This window comes from Coffea arabica, chromosome 1c (assembly GCF_036785885.1).
Source record: "Coffea arabica cultivar ET-39 chromosome 1c, Coffea Arabica ET-39 HiFi, whole genome shotgun sequence".
In the NCBI taxonomy this organism is placed as follows: domain Eukaryota; kingdom Viridiplantae; phylum Streptophyta; class Magnoliopsida; order Gentianales; family Rubiaceae; genus Coffea; species Coffea arabica.
The window spans coordinates 11,632,166-11,646,498 of record NC_092310.1 but is presented as its reverse complement, the minus strand read 5'-3'; the positions used below and the strand labels follow the sequence as shown (position 1 = coordinate 11,646,498).

Genomic DNA, 14,333 nt, shown 5'->3' with positions numbered 1-14,333 from the left:
ATTTTGAATATAATCATTTGAATGAGTTTATAACTATTGTTTCGCTAAAATTACATGCTTTGCTTAACTTTTGATTTAAACTGATTTAAGTAGATCTTGGGCACTCTCGTGCACAGCACGAGGGCCAAAAAAACTAGTACAATTATAAATGTGAAGGTTGAAAACTTGAATACAAATAATTAAATCTTGAATTAATTTGTCAAACATAAGTTGAAATGTTAATGTAAATAGTAATAAATATAAATTCTAATTGAATTATACCTGTTCGAAATGTAGAGATTGAAAAGTTTCTTTATGGTAGGATAGAATAAATTTTAAATAATCCTTTGTTTTACATTAACTTTGAATGATAACTTATGAAGGTTGAAAACTCGAATACAAATAATTAAATCTTGAATTAATTTGTCAAATATAAGTTGAAATGTTAATGTAAATAGTAATAAATATAAATTATAATTGAATTATACATGTTCAAAATGTAGAGATTGAAAAGTTTCTTTATGATAGGATAGAATAAATTTTAAATAATCTTTTGCTTTACATTAACTTTGAATGATAACTTATTTATAATTTTAAATGATTTAAATGATAAGGTTGAAAATTGGAATAGAAATAATTAAATCTTAAGTTAATCTATCAAATATAAGTTGAAATGTTAATGTACATATAATAATTATATAAATTGTATAATTGATTTATGTTATATCTGTTCAGAATGTACAGGTTAAAAAGTGTGCTCAAAATAATGCAATCTCATAAAGAGGTTAAAAAGTGTGCTCAAAATAATGCAACATTATAAAGAAATGTTAAATGCAATCTAATTTAGGTCATTGAGTACATCTAAAACAATGCCAACTTCACAAGACAATGTCAATTCCATAGACAAAGCAAAAGAAAAAGCTCAAAAATTCATCCATAGTGCCACGTGTCAGTAGAAGGAGTTGCTACACTAACATTGGCCTTTTGTTTATCTTATAGTAAGATATATTTGGAATCTCCACGACGTGTGGAGTTCATTATTATAAGATATTGAAAATTTGACATCCTTTCTTTTTTTTTTTTTTCCTTAAAGTAACTGGAAAAGGTTGAAATAGTGCCATGTGTCAGCAAAAGGAGTTGCTACACTAACATTGGCCTTTTGTTTATCTTATAGTAAGATATATTTGGAATCTCCACGACATGTGGAGTTCATTATTATAAGATATTGAAAATTTCGCATCCTTTCTTTTTTTTTTTCCTTGAAGTAACTGGAAAAGGTTGAAATAGTGCAAAGGTATATTATGGAGATTTGGATTATTTCATGCCAATTTCTTTGTTTCTCGATTTGAACTCTCCTTGCTATATGGAACATTTTGTTATAAAGTTGAAAATATTTGGTGAAGAGTTTGTAAAATAGTGGTAAAATGAATCTTTGACTTCATATCTAGACTCATCTAGCAAAGATTCACAAAACAAAAAAACAAAAAAAAAAAAAAAGCAAGCCTATATTTGAAATTTATGTTACAATAAAGTTCAAGAGTATAATTCCATCAAAATTCAACAATGGTAAAGCAGTGGTCTACCCTCAGTCCATAGTCATTGGCTGGAGAGGAATAGTAGTAGGAGTTGCTTGTTTTGTGGTATGTTTCGTAAGGGGCCAAAAAATACAAATAATAATTGAATGGCTAAAACAGTAAGAATGTTGAAGTTTGAAAGGTAAATAGATGTTTTGCCCCGGGTTAATTTCACTTTGCCTCCCAAACTTTGGACGATTACCCACTTTAGTCCATAAACTTCAAAATGGGACACTTAAATCCCTAAACTTATAAATACCTCCCAATTAAGGAAAATTGTTAACAGAATCCTGAATGCCGTGGTGGTTGAAGTGTCCCATTTTATAAGGGTTTAGAGATTTAAGTGTCCCATTTTATAAGTTTAGGAACTTCAGTGTCCTAATTTATAAGTTTTAGGGGCTTAAGTGTCCCATTTTAAAATTTAGAGACTAAAGTGGGTAATCGTCCAAAGTTTGGGGGGACAAAGTGGAATTAACCCGTTTTGCCCAAATAAAAGAATAAAAGATAAAATGCACCACACCACCTTGTGATTTAGTAATTAGACATGATACTCTCCTATGCTTTTCAAACCTACTTAAAAACTACTTGTGCTTTGGATAAAATTGCAAAGTGGATTTAAAACATTAAACTAGTCAAACAAACACCCGGTGTCAAAACCATTTTTAACAGAGAATGGGTAAGATTTAAGAAGTGGGGAGGGAGAAGGGAGAAATTGAAACCAAAACATCTAATTCTAGGAGTTTCAACCTCAGCCGCTAGTTCAAAAACTTGTCAGTTGCCAAATTCACTTCTCTATCTTATACTAAGATATCAAATTCACTAAATCCCTTTCCCTTTTTCAGTTTTCTTGTTCAACCTCACCAATTTATGCATTTATAGATTGGAATTTATCACTATATTTATTGTTAAGGAAGAATAAAAGGAAATTATAAAGTTTTGATTTTGACGACTAAACTTTTTCCTGTTTCTATTTGAAGGAAACAACCCGAAAAGGTAGCAAAAAAATTTTTAAATTTTGTTTCTACCCGATGAATCTCTTTGTAGATCTTCTGGATAAACAAAGTGGGTTTTAGAAGAATAACTCAAAGGTGCAATTTTCATCACTTTGAAAAGGTTGTAGATGGAAACTACCAAGCCACCCAAATGTTTAGCCTCAAATGATGGATCTGTATCGATTAAGTATTTTTAGAAGTGTTTTTGAATAGTTACAATGTAGCATTGTATTTGAAAAACTTTTAACTATAGATGATCCGTATAGATAAAGTGTTTTTCATGATGTATTTTGAGATATTTTTAAATTTTAAAATTTTATGAGATATTTTTAAACATTTATTATTTTTTACAACCACGGCCACTTACTCGTCCTTCCTCCTTCATCGCAATCACCTTCTTCCTCGCCCTCCTTCCTTCTTTCTCCTCCTCCCTCTCCCTCTTTCTTTTCTTTCTTCCTTCCTTCCTTCCCCTCCCTCCTTCCCTTCTCTACCCTCCTTTTCCTTTCCCCCCACAACTCCCTCCGCTCCTTATCTTATTAAGTCTCTATTCAATATCTTTTAATCCTTTGAGTATGTCATTCTTTATGTGTGTGATCTATTAGATTCTCATGATACGTTGATAATAAATATAAATAATAATCCTTGATAAATATTAGAAAATTAAACTCCTTTAAATTCAACTAATTAATCAAATTTATTTCTATAAATCAAGATTGGCATCTAATAATGCACCGTGATCGCCCAAATAATTAGAAAATTCAAGTGGTTTGGCTTCATCTATCTTATGAATGGTTGCCATGTAACTACTATTTCTTTACTTTACTATATCCAAACCAGTATAGAAGTAAAGAATTTGTGTCCACTTCCATAAATAATAATAATTTTTCTTGTTCCTGAAATATAACTCTCTGCGAAGTTGAAATTTGAAATTCTTCAAATTTCACTTCCACTCTACATAGAGATTGCAAAGTATATTTCAACAAAAAGGCACAAGGGACATGCGCTCCTACTATTAGGTGGATAAATTCTTTATTGATCACTGACAACCCTTCCATGCTTCAGAGTATACATAATCTCTACCATATAAGTCATTGACTCTGTTCATTGACATTCAAGATATAATGATGATTTCAAATCTAAGAATCACTTATATTAGTGTAGTTGTCTGTATATTATAGTCGATGAAATCAACTACTCCCTTCATAAGAAAGCAGTAGTATATAGGGGTGCGTATCGAATTCGAAATCGGTAATTCAAAAGTTTAAATTAGTAATTTTTCGAAATTTTGGAATCTGATAATTCGATTGAATTCGATTTCGAATTCACCAATTCCGAATTCGAATTCGTACCGGATTCAATTCGAAATTCGGTAAATTCCGATTTCACCGAATTCGGAAAAATTTATATATTATTATATAATATATAATTTATTATATAATATATAATATATTATATTATATAAATTTTATATTACATGTATAAAAATTATATATATATTAAAAACGAATTTGAAATCGAAATCGGAATTCAAATTCCGATTTGAAAAATTCTATTACCGAATTCGAAATATATAAATTCGAAAAACCCGAATTCGATTCCGATTTCCGATTTACTGATTTCAAAAATTCCGAATTCAATTTGAATTCGATCGGTAAATCGGAATTTTTCGATTTTGCACACCACATTCTAATCTATCCAAATTAGCAATGTCCTTTATTACTAATTCTATGACCAGAGATATTTAAGAATAATAACACGTGTAGTAAGAATCTTGTCATCATACCTCTTTATAATTTCCTCTACATGGTTAACTGTTCTAAAGACTTTATCATTTGCATTGTTTAGAACAATATATGTAATAAAAAACGATAAAGATGCCATGATTAAAGTTGCACAGACATAGAATTGTAAATACAACTGCAAATTCGATTGGGTTTAGGACATACAACACTAACGCTACTTTAACCCACTTGAGGATATTTTTGGTAGAAAAAATAACAAAGGTTAAATCAATTTAAAAAGGAAAAATAAACTGTTTCATCCCCCATATTTTGAGGAAAAAATTTGTCCCTTACTTTTAAAATAAAGCAAATTAGTTCTTCACATTCTAAAAATGAAGCAAACTAGTCCTATAATGATAACTTGATATAATTTTTAAGGGTAAAATTGAAATAACGCTTTAGTTTCTTCCAAATCTAACTACACTTGATATACACATGATATTAAGTCAACATAAAATGGAAAAAATTAAAAATTATAACATCAAAAAGAAACCATTCTGTATAACAAAATTAAAATTTTTGAAGTTACAAAATAAGGAATTAAAAATTTAGTGACAGGCACACAGGTTCCAAGAGGCAAAGGCAAGGAAAAAATAAGAAAGACACCATAAAGATTGGGATTGAAGGAAAGATTAAGGAGCATGTCTGCGAAAGCAGTACTCGAAGTGGGGTTTGTTTTAAAACTAAAAATTAAGTTAAAAATAAGGAATTAAAAATGAAGTGATGTTCCAATTTTATCCCTGATTAACGAAATTTTAGAACTCAAAAATTTTAAATTTTTTTTAGAGAGAAGAGTTTGTTTTCGATGTTATAAATTTTTAATTTTTTCTTTTTTATTTTGATTTAATGTCGTGTGCATATTAGATATAGCTAGATTTGAAAGAAACTAAAGTGATTTCTAATTTTAGTCCCGAAATCTATATCAAGTTGTTTTTGGACTAATCTTCTTGGTTATTGGAACATGAGAAACTAATTTGTTTTGTTTTAAAGTGAAGAGCAAAAAAAAATTTCGCAAAACGTGAAGGACAAAACAGGTCATTTTCCCTCAAAAGAAAAATCCCTCACATTGGGTGCATAACCTCAAGACACATTTTTCCGTCCGTCATAAACTTTTACCCAAGCACAAGATAGAATTAAGCAATGGCGGAACAAGTACTCTAAAGGTAGGGGGTTAAACTCCTATGTCACAAGAACTGTAGTAACAGTAGAATTTAAAACCAATAAATATGTTTATCTTAAACATTCATTTTTTCCTATGTTAAATATGCTTTCAAATCCAAATTGTGCTTAAAATTTGCAGTGAAAATTACCTTTAAATTAACATATCCGTATTTGACTTTTGTTAGGTCTAACACTCTTGTGAAAGGTAATAATTATGAACTTTCAATTATTCAGGGGAGCAATGCATGATAGAAAAGAGAATTCTAACAATTTTAGGGAGGGTTGGGGGGCCAAATAATGAATAATTTTGAAAATTTATGAACTTTCATGTGGCTTTGCTACCGGAATTAAGTACGTTTGGACAGCACAAGAGGGTCAGGTGCCTAATTGCTAAACCACAGGGAGTAAAACAATCCAGATAGGAAAGAATGAATCTTATTGCCTTCATACTATTTCCGTTTCATAATTGAAATTCTAATGTTAACCAGAGTCTCAAGTGCACTACTATCTTCTAAAACAAAAGGTGAGAAACACACAAAGAATTGATAGACCTTATTTTTTTTTTTTTTTTTTTTTTTTTGATAATAGAATTGGTAGACCTTTAAAATGTCAATGTAGAGAATACATCAGAAATGCTTAGTACTTTTACCTTCCTCAATGACAAGAGACAGTAGTCTATCCATTGATGTTCATAACTTTCATACATCTCATACTCCTATATCATAAATCAATATGTTTATCTGAACGAGTGTATATAATGATAGATAGTAATGTACTCCTACAACAAATGACTTGGAAAATAGAAACTGCAGTTTGCTCCGGAAATTAAGAATAAAAAAAAAATGCAAAAAAAGAAAGAGATGAATACATATTGAAAGTTGGAAGGTGAACCAGACCTGGTAAGATCAGCATTCAGGGAGCACTTCTCATCTCAGAAAGTATTTATTAGAACATTTGAGCTCCATACATTGGTAAAAATAGGATGCATCCAAGATGCAGATCCTACTCTCTGACCAGCACTACAGTCTCTGCACAAGGTCTTGGATAAATGGATTTCAGATTTTCAATTGCCATTGGAAACACTAGCATCTTTTCCATCCTGAACCAGAAGTACAGAAGAAACCTGTCAATGGCATCGACTCCATATTACAAGTTCTGAAGATTCCTGAGTTCTTTTGGAAATCTCAATGGTCATTCATTGTCATCCTAGAAGCCTAAGATAACTCATGCATGAGTTTAGACTAGAATATATAGTGGCATCTATAAGATAATTTTACGATCAGATAGCCCATGACTGATTAACATCACATCTTGACAAATCCAATTTTCAGCAACACCGGAAAAGGACATCAGTACTGCAATTTCACTACTCTAGCCCGTCCAAACCAAGCCTATAACAGGCAGCAACAACTACAGCACATCAATTTGCATATCCCGCACACCATCCATGGCAGCACCAGGATTCTAATGTAAAAAAAAAATTAAAAAAAAGGGTCTAGGCAGGGACCCAACAAGAGCAAGCTGTGATAATCTTGCCTTTCCACCCCTGGAGTATCCAACCACCTTCTTCATCAAATAAAAAATCTTTGTGGTACCCTTCTTTAACTTTGCTTCTTAATTCTTTCTTAAGATCTTGATTCAGAGGCAGCATTTTGAAACCAGCCCTCTTATAACGGATTTGCCACTGCTTGTATGTCTCAGCCCTCTCAACCCTTTCCGAGCCCTCACATGCAATGATATTCATCACTTCCGTTCCCATAAATTCTTGTTCAAATTTCAACCTTTGCTTATCATTGGGTGGCAGATTATGGTGAAGAAAATCAAACACTGCAGAGAAAAAAAAGAGTGCTTCTCTGCACCGAGTGAGGAAAAAGGGAGTACAAAGTTGTCCACTAAGAACGTCACTCACAAAAATAGCAGGATTAATCTCTCTGATTAATCTTAAAACCGCATCCCTTGGACAATCACCATCCACTACCTGATCAAGCATGTTTTTGAAACGAAGCTGGCAGTTCACCACAATTACCTCATCTCTTGTAAGCTTTAGTTCTTCAAGTCCAATTTTCTCCCAATTCTTTATTGGAATTGCTTGGTACACAAAAGGTACATTAAACCTTTCACAGTATTTTGCCAAGCGACAGCCCGTCTCTTCTATTCTTTCTGCTGGCCGAAATCCAGGTTTGGGATATTCTATTCCAGTAATGCGTAGCTTGGGAGGCCCACCATCTCTATTAGAAAGCTGTTGTATGAGGCTGGGCCACTGAAAGCCGTAGCCAATGCCAAAATCAACAATGTGAAGTGTTTTAGCCCTTGATGCTGCTTTAAGGATCATTTTGTTTGCAAAGAAAGAAGCAATCTGCCTGAAAGGAGCACAAAGATAAACCCTGAATGCTTTTAACTCCTCAGCGGCTGACCTCCTCTTGGACTTTACCGTGGCATAAAGCTCAGGTCCATTGCCTGCCAAGCGTGCCTCAAGAGCATTGGCAAATAAAATGGCCAACCGCTGCTGTGGGTCACCAGTGGAACAAGCATGTTGTTTAATTAGCTTTAGTTGATCATTTGCAGTCCTACGATCATCAGCTACAACAGAATGTGCACAGTTAAGCAATAATGCACTTAGGTCAAGAGCTTCATTATCAGTACCCTTCCTTTCTTCTGTACTTTTACTAACATCAGATTCATGATCCAAGGCCTCAGATAATTCAGTTGGCTGCTCAACATCAACATTACAACATAAATCTTGCCCTCTGGAATCACTAAAAAGCAATATTCTATCAAATGCCTCTGACAACTCAACCTCTTCCATAGAAACAGCAGACTGTTTGTACTTTCTTCCTAGATGTGCATCACCATCATCCTGGTGTTGGTGCTTCCTTCCTCTCATTCCAGTGCGCAAATACTCCTCATCCTTCTTTCCCGTGGTCACGAGACCCACATCCTGCAACTTTGAGGGTAACGTGTACTTATCTAAATCAATATTCATTAGTTTCCCAGCTGGAAGGAATTTGTTACCTTCCTCTAGCCCCTTCTTGAACTGCAAAATGGTATCACTATCACTCACAGAGCTGGAAATCATATTCTCATTTGTTAAAAAACCTATTAGCCCATCGCCACTATTGCTCGAACTGCTCAGAGAATGAACAGAGTCGAGTGAGCTGGTCTGAAAGGATGACTTGAAATACTTATCCCAAGGTTGATGTCCTTTCCCAGAAGACTCAACAGGATCAAGAATTGGTTGGCTGTCAATAGTACTGGTATCAGTGTCACAGCCATCTGTATAATGCTGACTACAACTATCAGTGGATTCCTGTGAGCTTTCTGCAATCTGATCTAAGGCTGCCACTGGTTCATGAGGCGAAGGAGGGTAGCTCTTGCCAAGAACATGGTATAATGATTTCTCGGCAGCTTTTAGAGCTAGAGGATCAGGGGATATGTTTGGCTGCTCTTCCGAAAAGTCCTCCATGAGCATCTGGTTGATATACTTGAGCATAGGATAGGATTCATAATCACCAGGAAAATCAACCTCTGAGCTCACGTTATACAGAGGAGCAAAAGTACAAGAACTCAAAGGTTGCTGCTCAAAACTTGGAAAAACAACGCTACTATTGAATTCAAAGCCGTTCACAGAATTCCAAAACTTCTCAAATTCGATATCCAAATTAGATTGCTCTGAACTTGCTAAATTAATCCCATTACCAAACTCAGAGTCATTCACAGAATTCACCAAATTGGGGAACTGATGATCCATAATACCTACGCCAAAATTGAAGGATCAAAACACTAACAGGAATACCAGAATTAATCAACTTCTTCTATACCCAAAGGGCCAAAAGGGCCTAAACCCAGGAAAACAATCAAGAAATTGGCACCTTTGCCAGTAATAAATTAACCAAATTCAAGAACGCACACAACTGCAGCAACAAATGAATAAGAAAAGCAGAATTAATGAACTTGTCCTGTAACCTAAAGGGCAGAAACCCAGTAAGCCAAACAAGTTTCCCAGTAATAACTTTAACCAAAATTTAAAGAAAGCATAAAACTGCTGCAATAATATTAATCAAATGAAGAAGACAACCAGCAAATTTACTGGAAAGCAGAAGCATCAGATGAATGAATTATGCACAAAAGAAAGTCAATTCGTGAAAAGCACATCAAACTTACGATTAATAGTCATGCCTTCCCCTGCATACAAGTCTTCTAGAATTCTACCTTTCCAGTTTTCTACCAACAACACTCATTTGTTCTGCGTTTACTTGTCTTCCAGAAATTTACTTTATATAGTTTTCACATTTCTGCGTTTACTTGGCTAGTGCTCTTCTTTCTCCATAGATAGTTACGTCTGAGGCGCTAGTGCCATCCTTTTTTTTGTTTTTTTTAACCCTTCCGCCCCTTCCCAACTCCGAACATAACGGCAACTTTAATAGCCTCCCGCCGACCATTGGACGGTCCCCAGCAGTTACCTTTTTGTAATCTCTCGTGAACTTTAAAGTAGAGTTGACGGTGACTTGGACGGATTTGGGTTGGGTAAAATGGGTAATGCATATAAGTGAATCAATCTATTTATATTCATTTAATTAGATGGGTATAAATGAGTAAGTCAAAAAATGAATTGGGTAACTCAATTACTCATTTATAATCTATTTATTTTAATTTTTTGTAAACTCATTTAAATTCATTTTTACAAACTAAGTTATCAATTTATACCGCTCTTTATACCCATTATTAATTTTAAATATTTACTTATAATTTTCAATAAGTCTAATTATCAATTTTTTTTCCATTTATACTCTATGTTGCAAAATTATATATTATTTAATAATTGAATAATAAGAATAAAAAAATTTTGAACTAAGTACTATAAAAGTTAATCTAAAAACTTAATCTAAAAATTTTGAACCCCTAACATTTTTTCCATATATAAATTTAAAATTTTATTTTAGAAAAATAAGAAAAGAGGCTAAAACTTATCATAAATTGGTAATGCTAAAAATGAGCAAGTTAACAAATTAAGAGAAAATAAAATAATAAGATAAAATCAACAAATAATAATAATAATAATGAAACAAAAATAGTTAACATCATGACAAAATAAAAAATTTGAAAAAAAAATGGGTGGGGGGAGAGAAGAGACTTGGAAGAAGAGAATTCTAAATGGATTAATTGGATTTGATGAGTTACCCAATAATATCCATTTATTATTAAATGGGTATTATTGGGTAACCCATTTATATCCATCTACAAAATTTTAAGATACCCATACCCATCTATTCATGGATGGGTATGGGTAAATTTAGTTAAGTGGGTTGGTTTGCCACTAGGGATGGCAACGGGGCGGGGTTGGGGCGGGGGACGGGGGAGTCCCCCGCCTCCTGCTCCCCCCGCCCCGCCCCGCCTTCCCCCGCTTCCCCTGTGGGGGCACCCGCAGGGTTAATAAAATTTTATTATATAATTTTATTATAATTAAATTTTAATAAATAATCAAGTACTAAAATATCAACACATCACCAAATTATTATTCATTGTAATTTTACAATTGAAACTCATAAAAACAATCAAACAGAAGTTATTTGAATACAATCCAATATGATGAAATAAATATAACTAAAATAGTCAAATTTTCACTTTTAGTACAAATGCAATTACTAATTCATCATTGTGTTTGTGCTTTTTTTTGAGAAAAAAGTGTTATTCTATTAAGTGTAATTAGAAATTTAGTATAAATGTATTAGTAAATTTAGTATAACTAATTAATAAATTCTATTAGTAGACATGTATAATTATTCATATAATTGATAATATCAATTATATTACATAAACTAATATACATTATATAATACATCTAACTAATAATATCATTATCATAAGTTTATAACTAATTAACTTACATATAATATATAGTCATATATATATATATATACACATTTTTTTTTGTTTTGCGGGTGGCGGGGCGGGGGATGGGGCGGGGGTATACTCCCCCGCCCCCCGCCCCGTTTCTAAGCGGGGGGAAAAAATTTCCCCCCGCCCCCGCCCCACCCCCCGCCCCAACCCCCGCTCCGTGAGCCCCCCGCGGGCACCCGCCCCCATTGCCATCCCTATTTGCCACCTGTACTTTAAAGGGTAATTGGACTCAACTTTCCAACTTTGGTCCCAAAAGGAAAAAGAAAAAGATTAATTACATAAACTACCCCCCAAGGTATTGTCAGTTTTACATTTTACCGCCTAATAATATTCTATTCTCACTTTTATCTCAAAACCGTTAATTAATTTTAACATCTTGTGTATAATGACAACATTAAAAAGACATTTTTACATTAGTATTGTGTTAAAGCGTTAAATGTTAAGCTATATCTAAGATTTTAGAGTCATATTTTCTAAACAGTAAAATGTATTTTCTCAAATATGCTAACTTTTGTTAGAAAAATTAATAAATATAAATAAACTTTAATGTCCACACGTAATTAGTACATTGATATTACGTTAGTGTGGTACTTGGGGTAAGTACACTTACTGTGAGAGTTTAGGATACAAAAGAAAAGAAGAGAAAATTTAGATTAGAAAAGGAAGGAAGATTTAAAAAAAAAAAAAAAAAAAAGAATGGGAATACTGTAACACTTTTTTTTTTTTTTTTGGGTTGAATACCAAACACCCGTCTCTGACTTCCCGTTGAACTTACTTCCTTATTTATGGTTTAAAAACTGGCCTTGTTTGGCAATCAAATTTTTTGTCAAGTTTGTCTGTTTTTAAAAACTAGTTACAGTAATTTCAAAAAACTTCTCAAAGTTTTTAAACTATATATTTCAAAATATTATAAAAAAACACGCTTCAAAAATTTTTTTTAAAACTTCTATAGTAAACTACAGAAAAATTTTAGACAAACACTTAAAAAATTTACTTGTCAAACGGGGCCATACACTTCAAAATATTCAAAAATTTTACATACTTCAAAATTTTTTTTAAAAACTTCTACAATAAACTATAATAAAGTTTTAGACAAACACCTAAAAAAAACTTATTTGCCAAACGGGGCTATAATTTAAGCTGTCGTAGTTTGTAAGTTTTTGAAATTCTGAAAAAAAAAATTGTTAAAACTAACATTAACAAGAAAAATATCACAATTACCCTATATAAACAAAGAGGTTAAATACCAAAAAAAAAACCCTATTTTTTAGGGAATATTCAACTCTCCCTATGGTTTATGTACTTACAATTTAGTACTTCGTGATTTGTAAGTTTTTTGAAAAACCAATGACATTTTATGAATCAATAATCTTCACCATGGCTTTTATTCAACAATCACAATATTTGTATTGATATCTCAAATCTCTAATTCCACCACCCCTCGATAGACTGAAGAAGATATTTTCGAGGGCGCTAGAAACAGGTTTTGTAATTTTTCCTTTCACTATAACAAATTAGATAATTTAGATTGTATAAACTAAGTAATACATTCAATTTCAGGATTTAAATTTTTTGCGTCTTTTTCCAATTCAAACACACTGATTTCTCTCCAAAACTACTGCTTTGTCTTCTTCAAGTTTTGGACCCATGATGTACTACAATTTACGTGTGTCGTTGTAGATCAAGGGTATAATAGGCAAAATCATACTTTTTTTTTTATTAAAAACCTTTTTACACAAAAGAAAAAAAAAAAAAAAAAGGAAAAACCGCACAAGGCACATGTTTCTTGGGAGCCTAGTTAGACAGTGGATGATTTTTGTCACGATTTCAAAAACTTATGAATTATGAGAGGCTAACTTGCGGGGTATCAAATATTTGATAGAATATAGAAGATATTATGGTATTTACTCGATGTATCCATACGGGGGAAATTTTGACTTTTGCTTGCCAACGTTAGCTTAAATGATTTTTGTTGATAGTTCAAAATTTACAAACCAAATTAAATCACACGTTTCTAAACTATATGAAGCTAAGTTAAACAATAGCTAAATTATAGGGGGTCTTTGGTATTTAACCTTTTTTTTTTTTTTTTGTGTAACCTAATACTCTTCGAAAATGTTAGAGAATAGTGGGAGAGACATTCTCTAGGTGAAAGTGTAATTCGACTTCAAGCCTTTCTATTTCTCTTTTTGTAAGGTTTGAAGGCTTTTCTTAAATCAAAAAGAAAAACTTAATAATACATGTATTTTATACATTTGACTTCAAACTTAAAATTTTGGAGTTTGTTTGACGTGTAAGTACTTATAAACTTCTCTCCTTAAATAAAAAAGAGAAGCTTGCTAATATGTGTATTTTATACATTTGAGTTCAAACTTAAAATTTTCAAGTTTGTTTGATGTGTAGATACTTATAAATTTTTGTGATACAATTCACTCTCCTTCCATCTCTCACCACTTCTACTGGACAGAATGGTTTGAATGGTGCAAGAGTAGGGAGTGCAAGTGAGAGATTCAGAATTCGAAACCTCCCACATAAAAAAAAAAAGTAACAAACATTTTCATTTCTCTCTCTTTCTTTTCTTTTCTTTTCTTTCCATTTTAAACTACCAAACAAAGGACATTAATCAATTTCCCACAATTTCTTTTTTCTTATCTCCTCTACCTTGCATTCGATCTCACTTCTATATTACGTCCAATTTGATCTAATTATTGTACTTATTAGTTTTAAATTATAATTTACTCCTTTTGATTTTGTAGATTATGACATGACATTCCTAACATCTTTAAATATTCTTATAAACTCCTATGATTTTACGTGAAGTAAAAAAAGGGCGAAAAGCAACTCTAGTTATCGTGATTGGCCTAGTGCTCCAAAATGCATATAATAAGATTATAATTTCCATTTAATCCTCTTCTTCTTTCACATATATCCACATAATCTCCTTATAG

At 32.3% G+C, this 14,333-nt stretch overlaps 1 protein-coding gene across 2 annotated transcripts; it reads right to left on the bottom strand.

Moving 5' to 3' along the window:
• Positions 1-6,145: 6,145 nt before the first annotated feature.
• On the bottom strand, positions 6,146-9,896 carry LOC113716154 (scarecrow-like protein 14). 2 transcript variants are annotated; one of them, XM_072058388.1, is made up of 2 exons: positions 9,649-9,896; positions 6,146-9,223 (listed from the first exon to the last, which is right to left on the bottom strand). In XM_072058388.1, the coding sequence occupies exon 2, from the start codon at positions 8,975-8,977 to the stop codon at positions 6,983-6,985; it is 1,995 nt and encodes a 664-aa protein (XP_071914489.1). In that variant the 5' UTR covers positions 8,978-9,223; positions 9,649-9,896; the 3' UTR covers positions 6,146-6,982. The 2 variants fall into 2 exon arrangements, with proteins under 2 accessions (XP_071914489.1, XP_027096278.2); XM_027240477.2 differs by having other exon boundaries at positions 6,146-9,240; positions 9,649-9,895.
• Positions 9,897-14,333: the final 4,437 nt, after the last annotated feature.